The 18,636-nt window shown below is 39.3% G+C and overlaps 2 protein-coding genes across 2 annotated transcripts; both read right to left on the reverse strand.

Moving 5' to 3' along the window:
- Nucleotides 1-5,306: 5,306 nt before the first annotated feature.
- On the reverse strand, nt 5,307-9,405 carry klhl40b (kelch-like family member 40b). Its single transcript, XM_026179619.2, has 6 exons — nt 8,127-9,405; nt 7,804-7,964; nt 7,597-7,704; nt 7,279-7,464; nt 6,943-7,092; nt 5,307-6,685 (listed from the first exon to the last, which is right to left on the reverse strand). Exons 1-6 carry the CDS (start codon nt 9,255-9,257, stop codon nt 6,574-6,576), a joined length of 1,848 nt encoding a protein of 615 aa, XP_026035404.1. The 5' UTR covers nt 9,258-9,405; the 3' UTR covers nt 5,307-6,573.
- A 1,302-nt stretch (nt 9,406-10,707) lies between these two features.
- On the reverse strand, nt 10,708-18,380 carry hhatlb (hedgehog acyltransferase like, b). Its single transcript, XM_026179620.2, has 12 exons — nt 18,200-18,380; nt 16,150-16,293; nt 14,781-14,848; nt 14,579-14,692; nt 13,445-13,639; nt 13,155-13,364; nt 12,717-12,888; nt 12,357-12,501; nt 12,236-12,271; nt 11,950-12,151; nt 11,715-11,856; nt 10,708-11,640 (listed from the first exon to the last, which is right to left on the reverse strand). Exons 2-12 carry the CDS (start codon nt 16,253-16,255, stop codon nt 11,429-11,431), a joined length of 1,602 nt encoding a protein of 533 aa, XP_026035405.1. The 5' UTR covers nt 16,256-16,293; nt 18,200-18,380; the 3' UTR covers nt 10,708-11,428.
- Nucleotides 18,381-18,636: the final 256 nt, after the last annotated feature.

Below are 18,636 nucleotides of genomic sequence, written 5' to 3' on the forward strand. Positions count from 1 at the left end.
GATGTACTCTGACCTACAATATACGTGTAGGATGAAATTGAGTGTTACTGCTATTGTTATTTACTGCTTATTTTCCCAACTAAACACTGTCTGTGTGTTAGATGAGTGTAGGGAGAGCAATGTTCACAAAAACGTGCTTACGTAGCCGAATCAAATGGCCACATTTCATTGCAATCTGATGTAATCCGTGTTGTGAAGTGATAAATACTAAATTATAATCTAACAATTAAAATTCTTAAAGAGTACTGGCAGAGATACATTTTTGGCACATCAGATGTGGCCACTAAAAGGAGCCCTTAGTGTTGAATTATATTATAACAGAGTGATTTATTTTTGTTAAAACAGTAACGTGTAGCAGCTAATTAAAACTGGGGAAGCACAGCGTAATACCCCTGAAAAAAGGCTTTGGCTCTGTGTACACTTTTGGCTATTGTGTGTCATAACCATAGTAGATCTGGAAAAAAAAAATCATGATCCGAGTATAAACTGCTTAAAGGAATAGGTTGCAATTATCTTTATTTGCGTTCTTGTTGAGAGCTGAACAAGAAAATTGGTACCACTCAAATATCTTGACTATTTCTTAACCTGCACACCATAGTGACCAGAAATTGTAATTTTTTTTGTACAAATTTAAGATATTTTACTTGTGATTTTTGCGTCGAATTTCACCGACCACTTCATTAGCTACACCCGTAAATTGGTCATTCATGCAAAGAGCTAATCAGCCCGTCACATGGCATGTAGACATGGTCAAGACAACATGCTCAAGTTCAAACTGAGCATCACAAAGCTGATTTGAGTGACTTTGAACATGGTATGGTTGTTGGATTCAGACGGACTGGTCATAGTATTTCAGTCTGAAAAAGACTATAACATGAAAATATCAAGTGAGCAGCAATTCGAGCAGATAGCACTCAAATAAGCACTTGCTCCTAACAAGTTGTGCAGAAGAGCATCTTTAACATATTAGCAGCAGAAGACCACACTGGGCGGCACTCCTGTCAGCTAAGAACAGGAAACTGGATACACGGGCTCACCTTTGCCATTTGGATAGCAGGGAAGAATTAGGGATAAGGAACATGAAAGCATGGATCCATTCTACCTTTGGTGCTGGTGATGTAATGGGATGGTGGATATTTTCTTGGCACACTTTAGGCTCCTTAGTAGGAACTGAGCATTATTTAAACACCACACCCTACCTGAGTATTGCTCCTAAGCATGTCCATTGCTTCCAGCAGAATAACATGCTGGTTCGAATGATCTCAGACTGGTTTCTTTAACGTGACATTGAGTTTACTGTAGTCAAATCCACAGTCACCATATCTTAACAGAGGTCCAATAGAACACGTTTGGGGTGTGGTGCAACAAGAGACTCATATCATGGATGTAGAGCGAACAAATCTCCAGCAACTGTGTGATGCTGTCATGTCAACGTTGAATCTGTGCCATGAAGATCTAAGGCGGTTCTGAAGGCAAATGGGGTCCAACAACAACTAGCAGGGTGTAACTAAAGAAGTGGCTCGTTAAAGTATTTGCACAGAAAATGCAGAATCTGTAGGCAAGTGACGAGGCTTTCGGTACCAGAATCATTCTGGTTTTCTTCCAGTAGTCATCAATTCCCAAGAAAGAAAGCATATGCCAAAATGCAGTTTCGGAACCTTTGTCTTTTATCATTTAGTCAACCTTTAGGAAGCCGTCACCTAGATGTGCTGGAAGCGTCAAAATACTGTCAGTTTTCCCCAAAGGTTAAGTTAGCAGGCTAGTTTTTGGTTTTCCTGACTGGGAGAGTGTCACTATCCTCGGTTTTATATCAAATCAATTTAAGAGTGGTGCCAATCACTTCATGTAACTCCTATTTGAAAATTAAAATAAGAACTCTTGTTTGACACTTCAGTCGATTTTGCATTCGTATCGGTCTCTGAATACGCACTATCATTCTGCTCCCGCTCACTTTATCTACTTATAGCCTAACTGTAGTATGGCATTAACCTGTAAATATTGTTAAGATGTGCTTCTTCCTTGTGATTTATTCCTCATGTTTACATTCGGAGAGTCAGTTGAATGTGCCCCAAAATGTGTCCTGGCTGGTACTACGGAAAGTTGGAATTTGTGGACATGCTTTTGTAAATGTAATAAGCTGTTTTATATTTAAAAAAAAAAAAAAAGCACCTTCATGTAGTCTTATGTCTAAGCTCACCCCCTATGTATTTCTTCAATTTCCACGGTTAAACCGTTAGGGCCACGTCAGACGTAATTTAATAATGGTACACTTTGTGTTTTTCTTCATGTGTCCGATACCTGTTTTGTATTTTGGTTTGCTGCTTTTGTACAGAGTCCTGTTTGAGACTGCCCTTTAAATGATTTAAAAGTGTAGAGTTCTTGAACTTAATGTAACTGAACAATATTCTGGCTGTGATTACAGTGAACTCCAGGATTGGAAGTGAGCTAAAAATGAGACATTTGGAGCACTGTGAGGAGGTAATGGCCAACACTGTCAAAGTCAAATGAAACTTTATTGTCATTCGTGACCATACAGTGAATAAAACTCCTCGATTAATGTGCAGAAGAATCTAAAGACATAATAAGACATATAGACATATATGAAACATGCCAGTTAAGATTTAATCTGGTAGGCTGATTGTTTAGTGCTGTTGCTCTCTTGTGGCAACTCGGTAAACTGCACTCCAACCCTTAGATGTACATTAATGTTCATAGTATGTGTCTCGTTATCATCGAAGAAGCATGTAAAAGCTCAAAATTGAGATTTTTCCCACTTCCCTGTTTTAAGAAGCACTAGCCCAAGAGACAACATTGAGATACCGTGGTTACAGGTTGTGTGTTTGCCTTACATATGGAGGGATTTGAATGTTTTTGCGTTATGGATAGTGACAGTAGCTGACAGTAAAGGAGGAAGTATAGTAGTTTATACTACTGATTTATGCACTTTTGTTTTGTGTTTCCAGATACAAGGTGAAAATGGGTAGCAGACATGTATAAATTGAAGTAAATTCCAGCATTAAATTCCTTTTAGGTTTTTTTTAAGGGTTTTTTGTTCAGTGTTGGTCTGAGTTTGTGGTTAGTAAGTTGCACCTTAATTTTGTTTCCCTGAATAACTTTACTTGCTTGTGGTGTGGCATGTGGCACACCGAGGATGACTCTGTGTTATGCGTCAATCCGCTGGTGTTTCTGCATTCTGGTCAGTCTCTTTAATACTGTCCCACTGTTTAACAAGTATCCGTGACTCTTCCTTGAGGGTGCAATCAGTGCAGGCGGTTTCTGACTGGTTTGCTCACTTCCATTATCAAGAGAAATTACTCTTAGGTGTTTCCACTTTGCCTCTGTTGAAGGGACTTAATATGTGACTATTCTTTTTCATTGCATGAGAAAACATAAGGGAAGGACGGAGTTGCCAAATTCAATTACGAGAAAAACTTTTAGTGCACTTTATCCTTCAATCTAGTGGAGATACAGATATAGTAGCAGTTTCCTTGATCCTTCCTTTCCTTAAAATACTTCCTTGCCTTAAAATGGGAAATTATCAAAATGCAGTTATTGACTAAATGTGTCCTTGGCAATGTTCAGTCCTCTGAAGTGAAATTTAAAGAGAAAAGGGACATCAAAAGTGTACCTGTGTGGAATCAGACCAAGAAACCGGCTGTAAATAAAGGCTTCCAAGCATGCATAGGATAGGAAATCAAAATTCATCATACTGCTCATATTTGAAATGATTTGATGATATTTAAAGCTCAAAATAGTGTATTTGTGCTAAGAATATATTTATTTTATAACACTTGCACATTGTATCAAATATAGTATAAAGTGGAGGACACAGTAACCAGAGGAATTTGGGTATAAAACTCTAAATTGACTTGTTAATCCTCCTTTGTTTGTTTTTGTGAACTAGTCTTCCTTCAATCCAGCTGCAAAGATAAAGGCCATCTGTGACATCAGAACAAGACTTCAATGAGTTGTAAAGAGGAAATGTATCAGATATGGACATTTATTATCCCAGATATTACCTAAATTGTGAAAAATGAATTAAACAGGCTGTTTTATTATTTTTTTTTAAGTGTTTTACAGTGAAACGGCAGTAAAGCTACGATTGTTAGACATGAAAAGGGAAATGTTGCACAGTGTGCAGGAGTCCTGTATTCCAGGCAGGTTGACTCTATGTATTTTGATTAGCCAAATTCTAATTTACTAAGGCTAGCAGCCAAAGGCTTGAATTAGATTAGGCAAAGGTGGACCTGTCCTTGTCCTTAAATGAAGGTTTGTCAGTGATTAAGTGGGTGCCTAGACACCACGGTGACTGTGCATTCTGCAGTGCACCCAAGGTTGCCACATAGCAAACTGTGAGAGTGGCACTTCGGAGAGTGCTCATGGGATTACTAAGTTAGGTCTCTCTCTCTCTCTTTTTTTTCTTTTGAAAGCTGCTAATGATGAAGTGTGTATCCAAAAGAATTTTATTCTGTGGCCTTCACCTTCAAGAAAAGTGTTGGAAATATTGCTGTCTTATTTTAGAAACTGAAACTCATGATGGATATTGGAGAGAAAGTATTGTATTTCTTTTTGTTCTTGAGTAAAGAGTTGATTTTTTTTCTGTTAAATCTGTTAGTGTTTGGGTAAACACATGGAGCCCCAAAACTGACAAATCTAATGATACCAAAAAGTAGCATTGTTAGTGCAATACAAATGAGATTTTAAGAGGTTTCACTTGTTCGAAACCACTCGAATATGGACAAAAGTAATTGACCACACACAAGGTGTAATGTGTAGGTTGCCCAGTACTTCTGTCCCAACAGTCTATATTTGGTTGGGTTCTTAAATTTTTTGATTGAGATGAAGCTAATTACCTCCTGGTTTTCACTAATGCCGCACACATTTCCACTAATTGTGAACAAGAAATTGTGTCAAATTTGATTACATTTATAGACAAAGGATTCATCTATTGTGGAAAAAAATGACAAGATCTAAAGCTTTTTATAAAACTTCAATTTACTTGGTTAAACTTTGAAAAGCTAACATAACAGTCTAAATGCTAGCACAAAAATAGTCTTTTGCAGTCTGTTGTGATGTCAAATGGCAAACTGTAGATTGACTATTACTAAGAAACTTTGTTTTTGAATACCTGTTGGCAAAAGAATAGATTGATTAACACTACTGTATGTAATGCTGGCTGGCATAGTTTCATGATAGCTGCCTAGCTAGCCAACAATCCTTGTGGGCACTGTTTTCAGCTAAGCTAGCCACAAAGCGCTCTAAGTTACTCCACAAGTATTACATGAATTTCAAATTAGTCACTGCCATTAACAAATACTCATCCATATTTATTATATATGCATTAGGAGAATTTAACACATGGTGAGGAAAATGAAACATCAGTAGGTCAAAAAGCCTGAATGAAGAAAAACGAGCACGTGATTTGGCAAATAGTAACTGCAATAGTAAAATGAGAAAACCACAGAATACCTGACTGAATTAAATAACTTTGTGTTTGTTTTACTGAATGTTTTGTGTGTGTGTGTGTGTGTGTGTGTGTGTGTGTGTGTGTGTGTGTGTGTGTGTGTGATATTCCTCAATTCAGGTTAAAATGAATCTTTTGCTACCTTTTGGCAGTTTGAGGGCTCCATATGAACTAAAAGTGGGAAACAAGTGTAATTTTTGCATGAGAAAGTTTAGTTGTTGTTGTTGTTTTTTTTAACATATGTTTTATGGTGGCTTTCCCCTGTTTTTGAGTGAAGCTACATGTGATGGTAACCATAAGCATCAATGCCATAGTCTATTCAAAGCTGTATTATTCACATTCGCATCACATTGCATTTCCCTTACTCATACTGCAGCGGTGTTAAAGAAACCATAATGTGTACTGTTATTTGCTGACTCTCTATAATGTTAACACTACAACTTAGTTAACTCTGGTGTACAAAGCCCATGTGTAGGCAGTAGTCGTCACGTTCAGCTATGATAAAATACTAAAAACAGTACAAGGACAGTAGTGTCTAGAGGTGCTAATAACATTAGACTGTATTTTCTGTCTTTTATTGTATTATTGACTAGTGTTTACTGTCTGTAACACAACAGAGCGTAATGAAATCATTTCAATATTAAACAGTATAGATATATTATTGCAAATTCAGATGTGTCTTTGTGTTTTGTTTTTTATATTACAGTAGTGCTTTTTTTTGGCAACTTTGCTGCCATCTGTTGGGAAATGCTTATATTTTCCACTCGGATTTAGACACTTTAATATTTTGATTTATTCCACACAGTGCAACAGGTGTCTTTAGGTTACTGACTCTGTAGTTTTAGTCTGAATCAGATTTAAACTTGTAGAAAGACATATATAAAATTATTATAGATCAAAAAGAAACAAAAAAACAAATCCACAGTATTAGTTTGTTATAATTAGAAAAGCTACAACAAAAAATCTAATGCGTAAAATAAAACGGAAGAGAACAATGAACACATTGAGCTGAACATTGATGTCTGTGGCCCTGAACCGTTCTTTGGACTCTGGTACAACAACTGTGAACTAAACAGGTTCATGTTCATAAACGGGGACTGGAGGGGGTTTTACATCTTGGTGAGACGCAAGGTATTCAGTCGCACCCCCAAAACTGAAGCCCCTGAGGCGTACTTGATTTCTTTCAGGATCCCATTCCACTTCTTCTCCATCTCATTATACCTGAGGAGGTTAAGAGACAGTCGTCATTGTTTTTCCCAGGGCTCCTATCTCCCTCATTTGCGTTTAAATTTAAGTAATTAAATATCCACTATGAACTGAAGCAGGACGGTGGCATCTTATGTTGGGTTCACTGAGTAACATTTTAAATACTAACACAATTGAGTAAATACTAAATATAATTAAGATTACAGTTGTGCAAAGACAATTTAACAGTTGAAATAACTTTCTTTTTTTTTTTAAAGTCTGTTACGATCTACCTCCAGATGTCGTTCATCTCTTTAGGAAGAACCTCTTCGCTGTCCTCTAAAGGCATCATGGCAAAACCTCCAACGGCGTAGAGGGAACCAGCCAACGACACGAGATTCAGGGAGCTACGTTCCTGAGGAAACGGCACAAAGTCGGACCACCTGCACCGCGTTAACACACACACAGAAAAATGTTCAGTTAGATAAACCATTTAGCCACAGTTTTATTACATTTATTATGATGTGTTGTAACTTTACACTGACTGTGTGCTTTACAACAGATAATTAGAAACAAACTAAACTAAAAAATAAAGTAAAAGAAAAGAAATATAAATATAGGAAACTCACTTGTTGGTAGCGATATCATACACCTCCATAGTGTCTGTCAGGCCGTTGTCAGTGACGCCTCCTGCCACGTATATTTTGTTTTCATGAACGGTGGCTCCACATAAGGAGCGTGCGTGCTTCATGGGCGCGAGCTCCTTCCATTCAAAACGCTTGGCGTCGTAGGCACACATCTTCTTTAGACAGCTCCTTTTTACAAAAGGGACAAAGACTCACAATAGTGACCTCTGAGATAAAGAAAACCCTCCTTTAAATCCTGAAGCCTTTTAGGGTCACACTTTTAATATGAACATTAATATTTTGCTTGAAGCATGTACTCACTTGTTGTCTCCCTTTCCTCCAATCACGTATACAGTGTCATTATGAGATAATGTTGTATGGCCGTAAACTGGGTATGGAATCGGCTCTGATTCGCCCCATTTAAAGGATCTGTGAATGACAAAACACATTATGTAGTTAATTATTAAGGATGACAAACTGAGTGCTTTTTCCCTAAAATTTCATACATGAACTCAAGGCTGTACTCACTGTCTGTCGTATACCAAGACTGAATCCAGCATGTGCTCCTGCTCCTTCAGCTCCTTTCCTCCCAAAACAAAGATGGAGTTCTCAGCCTCGCCCATTCCAAACAGAAAACGGGGAGAAGGCAGGGGAGGCATGCCGAGCCAGTCGGCACTGACCGGGTCGTACTGTGGTCACAGGAGTCAAACATTTGTAAATGTTTACAGTGTACAGAACTACAGTGTAGAAAAATATTTGCACTGAACTATATTTGTATGTGTACCACATGTAATTGGAAGTTTTTCATCTTCTCTTTTCTTTCTACAAACTTTGTCTTGACCTTCTCCTACCTGCAGGAAGTATGAGCACAGTGGATCATCCTTGTTCTGTTCATCAAAGAATAATCCTCCGGCCACAAAGATCTGGTTCTCCTTGGTCACCAGGCTGGCGTGGTTTTTGGGAATCTGTGTGGAAAGTGATGCCAGAAAGCAGTCGTTCCCCGTTGGGTCGTAGGCCACAGCGCCAGCATCATTAACCATCAGGATCAAGTCTCTGACAAACATCCCAAATCGAAGATTATCATTCAGGATGCTTGGGAGAAGGCCCTCTTCATCATCTTTATCTTCACTCTCTCCATCATTCCCTGCTCCACCATCCTCCTCCTCCTTGCTTTTTCTTTTTTTAACTTCTGGCATTTTCCCAGCGTGGGCATCCTTAACCAGCTGGAGTTTCTGCTGCAACTCGGGGTTAGAGGAGATAAGTTTGTGTTTCTCCACTTTTTCTCTCAGATAGTCCTCATTGACAAGACGCAAACGAATGCAGTCCAACAAATTCGGCAGCTCTTTCTCTCTGGTCTCTTTGTTCCGGGACACCCAGTTCATCAAAGCTTCAAATACCTCCTCTTCTGTCTCTACGTTTAGATTGTCATTTGATAAAATGGCTGCCAGCTCACTGGGAAGCAGCTGGAGGAATTCTTCATCTCTGGAGATGAGCTGAAAGCGCTCGCAGGCATAGTTTCGAGCAGAGATGGCCAATCTGGGACAGTCCAGCATCAAGCCGAGCCTGAAGATAGCCAGACAGTTGCTGAGGCTTAGGCGCTTTTGTAAGAAAGACACACATACAGTGAAAATTGAAGGGATCTGGTACATATTAGCGACAGCAAAGATATCCTGGACATTCTGCTCTGTCACATTGATCTTGGAGGTGTACAGATACTTCACGATGAGCCCCATGACACCTGGCTCCACATCCTCCAGGATAATTTCCCTCTTTTTGCTCTCGTCCAGGTCAGAAAGAAAGATGGAGCGGAAGTATGAGCTGCAGGCACACAGAACGAGCCGGTGGCAGGGAAACTCTTTGTCTTTGATCTTCAGCACACAGTCGACCAGCTTATCATTCTCCAGCAGGTCATAGAGGCCATCCTGGAGTAGAGTCTGCTGGTACAATCTGGGCTCATCCGCTGGGTTTATAGGCAGAGCCATCGTTCCTGGCAGAAGAAGTATGAAGAGCCTTTCAGGGGCTAAAGAAATCAAACAAAATGTATCTCCTCTATAACTAAGCTGTTCTAGTTTCTAGCCTGGAAAGAGGATTTAAAAGAGTATTCAGACACACCAGAGACAGCCCACTTCCTCAGCTGTCCTGACCCTTCAACTGAACTCCAACTGGAGGTTTATTTATAGACTGGGTGCTTGGTGTAGAGCAATGGGCTTTATTCTGGAACTTGAAATGTAATATCCATGCTTCCCCTTGTCCCACCTCGAAGTCCACACCGACCCACTCCCAGACAGCTGACACACTGCTTAATGGGAACTGTGTCCAGCATGAGTCATGGCAGACCCTGGAGTACATGGTTTAGTAGGCTTCTCTGAGGGGGTCATCTTAGCATTTTGTAGCATTACATACATGTGACGATGACTCTGTGGAAAACAGAGGAAACTCTGAAATGACTAATAGATTTATTTTAATACACAGAATGTTTAACATAGTGTTCTTGTTCATTTCAAAGAGAGAGTTATAAATAAGGATTTGGCAATATATTTGTTCAGCTGCTCTTTTAGACCAGTCTTTTTGCTAAGCTAACAGTTCTCAGTTTATTGGTGATCTGATAGGCTGCCACTACCACTATGAAAATTATTGTTTTCTAAAGAGCTGAATTAGTTTAAGTGTTGTTAAGAAGCAATTTATTTTATTTGAACAGAACCAAAACACTTTCATTGAAAAAGAAAGGCATGTAATAACCCAGGTAAAATGGGCCATTTAAGGTTTGACTGTCTTAGCTCTTTAAAAGCTGTCTTTAAAAGTAAACAGTACTTAACATTTAGCATTTGATGTGATTCGTCTGAGATTGCAAGGATGATGGTTCATTTTGCCACAGAAAACTCCATGGTGAGTGACCTGACTTGTTAAAACTTACTCTTCAATAATAAGGTGAATAAGAACCAAATGAACATCTAGACATTTTGATTCATAATCCATGTTGTGCTGTCCTCTGCCAGAAAAATGCAGATAATTTTCTAAATTAAGCAAATTTGTATGAAAAAACATTTTTAATTACCAGCCCAATTTACCCTCATGTATTAGATAAAATGGGTGATTCATTTCAGGTAAAGTGGGCCACCCTCTGAGTTGAGTTTTTTAGATATTTTTTAAAGTTCCCCATTTTAAAAATATTTTGATATATTTCTTATTCTATGTCTTACATTCCATTTTCACATTACACTACCTGAAAAAAGGATGAAAGAAACATGTTGATATAGAAGTGATAAATGTGACAGACATCAAAAGTGTTTTAAAAATACAACTAGTGGGTAGAGGAAAGGATGAGAGGGGCTTTGGCTGAGTACAGTGGGACATTTTCACTGATCAGCTGAACCATTTTACCCTGAACACTGCTCGTGTCAAAAAACATGGGACAGCTAATGTCTCAAAAGCTGTAGAGGCTCAAACACTCATGTTTTATTGCATCAGTTTAACACAAAAATATTAAAAACATTTCAGGTAATCATGAAAACACAGTTAAATGTCACACATATTTTTTTTCTTAGTGATTTGCCAAAATTACCTGGTAAATTTACCCTAACAAAAAAAGGGAACCTCCGCCGTTTGATGTTATTAAATCCATTTTATTGCCTTGTTCTGGTCAGAGCAGTGATTCACCACAGGTGTCTGTAGCACTCCCTCCCAACAGTATTCAAAGTGTTTTCCATGTGGAAGCAGCAAACAGGATTCAGTGACAAAGTGCTGATGTAATGCAACAGAAATGGCTCACGGTACTATGACAAGACTCAACACTGACTCATGTAGTGTAAAAAGCGCCAGCAGTTTCATCGGAGAGAACAAAAACCTGCATAAACACACAAAGTACAAATGTTTTCACTAATCTTTACTTTTGCTCTAGACCAATCACAGTCCCGACAATGTAGTTTTATTGTTAGTCCTGGTTAGTATACAGGTGAACTTCACAATATGTTACAGTAAATATTCATTTACTGTAATTTTTTTCCATTAAGTTTTAAATTCTCCCTTAGGTAAAAATACTTAAAATTTTATTTACAGCGAGCTTGTCTGCATCCATTCAAACTCATAATACTGTTAGCATTTGGACAGAACTCACAATTTTCATCATTGTAACCATTCGTTAAAAATTAAATATCTACTCTGCTTTTTCTTTGCTGGGATCTGCGACTGGCTGAGCAGCAGTGGGTGCAGTTGCAGAGGTGGTAGGACTGGTGGCAGCGTTTGGAGGCGGTGCCGGTGGGAGTGGATCGGGATCGTCTATGAGTGCCTGTCTCCTCTCTTGCTCCTTGATCACTTGAATCAGACAGTAGGTCACAAACATGACGATGATGGTGGTTATGGGGAAGCCTGGGAAGGTAATTCCTTGTTAATAAGCTGGTAAGAAATGGCAAAGTTGCCTCATAATTAACAACCAAAATCACCTTTTAGAAGCAGCCGTTTGGCAACCAACTTTGCAAAGTCCAAACTGTTCAAGGCCAGAATGTTGTACAACACAATGCTCCAGAAGTTAAAAGTGTTGAAGATGGCTCTGATGCGCCGAGACATCGCTTCTGACATTGCCATCTGCAAATCATATTTATATACAACATGCACGTTAAATCCCTTATCCTTTATAAACTGCTTATTGATGTGTACAAACAAACTCATCTGACCAACCTCAAAAGAGCTAAATGGCTCCACGGAGAAGAATTTGCCTGTCCACAGCTCAAAGTTGAGACCAAAACAGTTCAGGAAAGCCCAGACCAGGACCACCTGACAGGGTCCCAACCAGAGGATGGTGATGCCGAAGGTGCACAGTGTAGCCACAAGCTCCTCCACCATGTTCTCGTGCTTTCCACCCAGGTAATTATACACATACCTGTGGATTAGGGCTTCATCAGAACCTTTGCTTTTCAAATGATTAACATGACTTTAATATTGGTGGCCTTTTGGAGACACTCACTTGCACAGCCAATCGTTGATCCCTCTGTCGAAGTGACTACAAAACAAAATCAGCTTTAGTACTATAGAATTATACCACATGTACGCCTGGAACCACTCACTTGTGTTCAAGCCTCACTCACGTTTCAGCAAACACATAGAGCATGGTGATGCATTTTGGTGGTTTAGGAGGGTCAAGGTGATCCAGTCTGGATACCGTGTTGATGACTCCAAACATCACAGCTGCTTTCACCCAGTCATACACCAGGTTAAAGTAAGCCAGCCCCACTGGAAACAATGCAGTGACATCAGTTCTGCTGCAAGTTTCCTTTCATCTCAAATAATTGAAATTAAAACTGGAAATTTTTCATGTTAATGTTTGTTTGCATAAAGTCAAAGCTTTTAATTATATGTTAATGTTCAGTCTTCATTTGTGCTTTTTTTTTTGCATGCCGTTGGGTTTAAAAATATTAAAACGGGAATTTTCGTGAAGTGGCACAGACCTAGAGCCCAGTCAGACAGGTGCTTCATCAGCTTCAAGTCAGTGGGGATGGTGAGGATGTACATGAAGTGGAAAAGGATGTCCACTACAATGATGACGATAAGGTGGATCACACCGTGCAGGTTGATATTCCACATCTCCCGCTCTTTCCTGGTAAGGTCACACCTGTTGACCTGCAGAGGGCAGCAAACACACATCACAACTACGGAGAAAGCCAGAAACTTTCAGCCTCTGCAGACAACAGGCCCTGTTATTTAGGGATATTTTAAACGTCAGATTTTTTTTACTGATGGCGACATAAATGCATGTAAACTTTACATTGTGTGTTCTAAATATCTTCATGAGCAGTAAAGAAAAGTAAAAGAAACCATCAATTTTAGGTCACACGATCGTCATACTTAATAATTTTGTAACCTGTAAAGAATCAAATTAAACTTACTTGAACATAAAATTTATCAAAAGTCATGATAGGCCCGAAATAGAAGAAAGGGAGGTAGAAGTTGTACTTGAGCAGCTCCAAGATGTTGTAGTTGCCATCTTTTCTTTCACAGTTCTCCAGAGCAAAACTCATACAACGCATGATTGTAAACCCACATCCTCCATAGAAGAAAACAGGACGCAACTCAAAGTCCCCTTCCACAAAACCTGCCTGTTTAGAGAAGACATGGGGAATCGACCATGAGAAATGTATAGACAATACACTGAGGTGTTTGGGTGCCAGCAGCTTACCTGCCAGGAAATGAAGGGTTCACACTTGAATGTAGCCAGCGTACAAAGACCAGTGACGAAGCAAAGCCAGCGGATTTTCACTAAAGAGATGCTGTAGAGCAGGATACAGTGGGAGAGGATGAGGGTGACATAGGTCCAGCCCATGCTGGTCCACACAGCAAGCAGGCCATACACCATATATACCAAGGACCGATACTGTGGGACAGAAAAATGGTGTCACCCTTGTGGTTTAAAAGTTTTCATACATTCATCATGGGCATGAATATCATCTTTAACGAGTGAATGATACATACAGGGTCACTTAAATCTTTGAAGGTTCTACAGTGGTTTTTAACTTGATGAACCCAAGAGATATAAACTTGCTCCAAAATCAACATCCTCTAGCTCAACTGAAATTTACAGCAGCCCACATGGACAAGCCAAATATCTCATGGAGAATAGTTTTTATGCTCAAATAAGAAAAAGATTGAGCCATTATAACACATATACAAGAGGTATGTTAGGACAAGTAAAGTTGAGGCTTTCAAACCGAAGAACAATGTCCCAAGTGTCAAGCATGGTGGTGGCAGCATCATGCTCTGGGGATGTTTTGGTGCCACTGGTACTGATACATTGCACAAAGTGGACGGAACAATGAAGACTGAGGACAACCTCCAAGTTTTTAACCTTCACCTCAACAACCAAACGGTTAAAACTTAGAAGCAACTGTGTTTTATAATGGCTAAAGCAGGCTAACATTAAGCTTCTGGACTGGCCTTCCCAAGGGGTTGACCTCAACCCTGCTGAAAATTTTTTAGACCACACTTAAAAGGCAGGTTCATGCAAGGAAATCAGACGATTTAAATGAACTCTTGTGCACCCAGTTCTTGTTTTTAAGGTCATTAAAGATGTATGGTGTTAGATCATACCACCCTGGGAAAAGAGCAGCTAAAAAAAACAAATAAAAGCTCAGCTGTGACAAAGAAGATTTTGAGGTTGCCAGATAATGGTGAGAAATAAACTTGGGTTCATTGCAGTTCAGTGCTTCACTCAGATTATTAACACTAGCAGTAAATATTGGATCTGTCCTATACTACATTAATCCGCCTACAGAAGCTCAATGAAAACAATCCATCAATCTGTCAGGAGAAGCACCTGTGGAGCCAGCATGGAGCAGATCTTGGCAAACAGCACATGACCAGAGAGCGCAAATATGATGTGGTCTCTAAAGGTGGAAAACCACATCAGCCACTCGAAATCTGCAGTTTCCTGTAGACCAGCGAGCACAACAATATTAGAAATATGAGAACACTTCTGCAAACAAATGATGACAAATGAGCTGCATTCATTTTCTTACCATTTTCCTCCCAAAGTAGTACCATCCTGGCTTCACGCTGGTTTTGAAAGTCTTTCTGTTTGCACTGGCTAACAATGGGACAATTGGGGGGCGGGGGGGGAATACAACATTTTATAGTTTGGTACAGAAGCCAAGTGTTTCTGTGCACCGTGTTTTCTTTTCTTGCCCTTGAGTGCAAATGACAAACCTTTGCTAGATTGACAGTGAAACAAATGTAGGCCAAACAGAGGGACTATTTTCTTCTTGTGCTCAGTGGTATTAATACCGACACCTGTTCTCCTCAGCGTGGTCTACATAGCTCAGACTCCTCAACCTTACACTGTGACACTTCCCCCATATGTATACTTCACAGTGTATTGTCTGTACGTGACTGTGCTACAGTCTCAGATGAACTTTGCATTCGAGGAATCTAATGTATGCTGATCAGGAAAAAGAGGAAAATAATTTAGTCAAGCTTTGTTTTAGTCCTTTTTATGATTTAATTTGCAAGATAATTTGTTTATAAAGTATAGATAGTCTAGGATAGAGTCACGGAATTAATATATGATTAACTAGTACTTCATAGGTATTTCTATGCTATAAATATAAATAGATATCCTTTAAACAAAATGGTCTTCTTAGTAGTTTTCTGTCACCTAGTCCTGTGCTGGTTCATCATATTCTGTACACGTTTAGTTGTTGGTCACCTCTGGCTCAAACATCATTCAAGAAACACATGTGACCAACAAGCAAGCAGAGGGAACTAACCAGGAGCTAGATGCAGGTCTCTGGCGTGTGGCATCGACCGACAGGTCCACCTGGACTTTCCAGTTTACCTGGGAAGAGTACTCACCCAACTCTAACACTACACTGGTCCTTTTGAAGTTGAGGTTCTGATTAACTCTGTGTGTGTCTGTCTTAAGCTACCCCAGAATATGAGAATTGACAGCATGTGGAACGTTGCACATATTCCAGTCGAAACCCACTTAGTCCAGTCTGTTGTACCCCCTTCCAACCCCCCTCCAACCATCTGGGTCATTGATGGACAGCTTCCCTACACAGTTAGTAGCATTTTGGATGCTTCTGTGCAGAAACTCTTGAGAGAAATTTGCAAAATTTGTTTAAAGACATTCCTGTGGGAAAAATTAAGCTGTGGACTTACCTGTTAACCTGACATCAGACCTCGTTGTGTTAAAGCTTTCAGATACAATTCCTGGTATTTCATTGTTGTAAATAAACCTGTGAACTTTTAACTCAGAGTCCTAAGTTTGAATCCACCTGCACCACCAGTTAGGACAGTTTTCATTATAAATGACCAAATACAGTAGGCTTAATATTCGGATGCTCTTTTTCTGTGTGCATGTGTGTCAGTGTGTTAACTCATACTCACAACTGGACACCTCAAAGATCCAGCTAGTGGCCCAGAACATGGCCAGACACAAAACAGTGTTGTAGAAATAAATCTCATACTTGGGAAGAGCAGCTTTGAGCCCCATGGCGATGCAGTCAGGACAGCACGGAGCTCCGGAGGCTCCTGAATATAAACCACAGAGAAGTCAGAGTACTTTAATCTGTCTGTCACACCTAAAACAGGCGGTGCCAAATAGCATTCCTGAGTTATCCTGCCTACAGTAAGACACATATGCCAGAGGTTCATCCCCTTTCCCCTGATGTTATCTTTTATTTTGGGGATCCTTTGGATCCCAGTCACTGCTGTACGACAGGAAGGGTGGCACATTATTCTTCATGAACAGCTGTAATCCTAAAAATAAACTGAGCCTCACAAAAAGTGTCACAGTCCTACTGCAGTATTTGTATGAGGGCATTTATTACATTATTTTGCATAACCCAACTAAAATAGACCTCTAATCCATCGCTGATTCTAAATTTAGGTAACTGTCATCCGTGAACTTTCTGTGACACATTATCAGAGATGGAAAGTAACAAAAGCCATTTGCTTCCTCTTAACCTGTGACTATCACAGAGGACTTTCCACATTTTTATTGTACTTATCTTTGTACATTTATCAAATGGATTAATAACTGCTAATTTTAAAGATTATTAGTCCAGCTGTCAACGAAGTTTCCACATCCGTTATTCAAAGGAAAGCAGAGCAGTAGGATTTTTTATTTTTTAACACCTCAGAGTAAAAAACCATCAGTGTTGCTATTAGATCACTCTTACTAACACATCAGATTTTAAATAGTACTTTTAAAATGGTATGTTGTTTTTTCTGGTTTATTTACACTTAGGTAGTTTAAATTGAGCAATTCTTAAGCTTTTTGGGACCAGGAACCACTTATAGGATTGCAGTTTTTGACTTAACCGATGATTTACTCAAGGATTTCTCTATGCTCACAAGCTAGCTAGCTGGCTAACAAGGTAAGCTGTGTATAGCAGCAGTGGCTGATTGCACCCTGAGATCTACGAATGACTTCATGACATGATTGGTCACGATGCTGTTGTATCAGAGTTTCTAATAGTCCAGTGATAACATGGGAAGAATTAAGTCACATGACATGCTGGTTTTACTGGCATTAATTAATCACACTTTTCATAGTCGCCATGTTGAGAGGGGTGGAGCTGACAGAGGAACTGAGAGACACTGAAATACCATAGGGGTCATGACTTTTCTGTTACATGGGAGGCCTGCCCTAAAACATATTGTATCATTATTATTTTTATTATTGTTAATATTATTAGTAGTAGTATTTTGACTCTAATAGGTACCAGAATTTGCTTTAGTAAGACTAGAAACTAGCAACTAAGGAACAGTCAGAGTCAGCTATAGCAAAAAATCAGTTAAACCTAAATGAACTGTATTAGTAGGCCTGGTCGGATAGTTTAATATTTGACGGTTAAACGTATCTTACAAGATCATATTTGATTTGATTTGATTTGCATCTGCATAATAAACTGCATAATTCACTATAAGCATGCCCTCCTATTGTGCCAAAGAGTGGTTCTTTTCACTATTTATCTTTTGCTTTGTGGATTCTGATGCCTCTTCTTTGGTACAATAAGAACCTGCTTTCTCCTCCTTATTTAATATATTCTGTTCCAAAAACCTTGCTGTATAATGCCTGATTTTAAGCTTCAATTATTTAAGAATATTGTTTCTTTGACTTGTTTGACACATTTCTCATTTCTCATAAAAAGGTGGAGGGTAAACTGACCGATTAGAATTTAAAGTGCAGCTGCTGCTATTTTTAACTAAACGATTTCTCTCTGATGAATTGCAGCTTAGGCTTGCACACAATGAAACAGCTACGTGTTGCTATAAGAGAAAAATCAAACTCAGCTAAATGAAGCAACAATGAACTACAGTAAAACCCCTTCCTGCTTTCTCTTCATGGTGTCTGAATGAGATGCATGCTGTTGAAATGCCACACGGTCATGCACTTCAGTTTGTCCTCCACACCACCTGTTGTGATACTGACCTTGATTGCAGTAAGCCCAAAGTAGTTGTTAAAGAAAATTCAGATTGTTTCAAAGGCACTTTAAAATGTCACATAAAAAAAGAACATGGAAGGAAAGATAAAGTTTTGCATCTGCTGTGCTTCCACAGAGTGCAGGTCAAGCTGCAGGTCCCTCTGACTCCCTGAGAGGGAGCTGCCACCAGTTAAAGGTGACATGGTGTATTTGTACTTTGTCCACTGACACAGGGGGGGCGGAACGGGAGGACTGCTAAAACAGTATAATAGACTATGAGCCACACAACATTGGACATGTATTCAGGTCGCCTATATTTGCTAATAAGCAGCAAATAGTTAGCAAAACTCACTCAAGCCATATGTCGATATTTTCACATTTAATACTGAAAAGTCTGAAGTTGAAGCCCTCATTATATTTACATAGTTACATGTACTCATGTCTG

Source organism: Astatotilapia calliptera, chromosome 9 (assembly GCF_964374335.1).
Source record: "Astatotilapia calliptera chromosome 9, fAstCal68.1, whole genome shotgun sequence".
Taxonomy (NCBI): domain Eukaryota; kingdom Metazoa; phylum Chordata; class Actinopteri; order Cichliformes; family Cichlidae; genus Astatotilapia; species Astatotilapia calliptera.

Excerpts from the sequence above, each read along its gene's own strand:
- klhl40b (XM_026179619.2), bottom strand. The coding sequence starts at position 9,257 with ATGGCTCTGCCTATAAACCCAGCGGATGAGCCCAGATTGTACCAGCAG. Across the intron at positions 7,705-7,803 it reads GTCTTGGTATACGACAGACA|ATCCTTTAAATGGGGCGAAT; the intron begins GTGAGTACAGCC and ends TGTCATTCACAG. Across the intron at positions 7,093-7,278 it reads TATGATATCGCTACCAACAA|GTGGTCCGACTTTGTGCCGT; the intron begins GTGAGTTTCCTA and ends AACGCGGTGCAG.
- hhatlb (XM_026179620.2), bottom strand. The coding sequence starts at position 16,255 with ATGGGGCTCAAAGCTGCTCTTCCCAAGTATGAGATTTATTTCTACAAC. Across the intron at positions 14,693-14,780 it reads ACTACTTTGGGAGGAAAATG|GAAACTGCAGATTTCGAGTG; the intron begins GTAAGAAAATGA and ends GCTGGTCTACAG. Across the intron at positions 11,641-11,714 it reads CAAACGGCTGCTTCTAAAAG|GCTTCCCCATAACCACCATC; the intron begins GTGATTTTGGTT and ends TTACCTTCCCAG.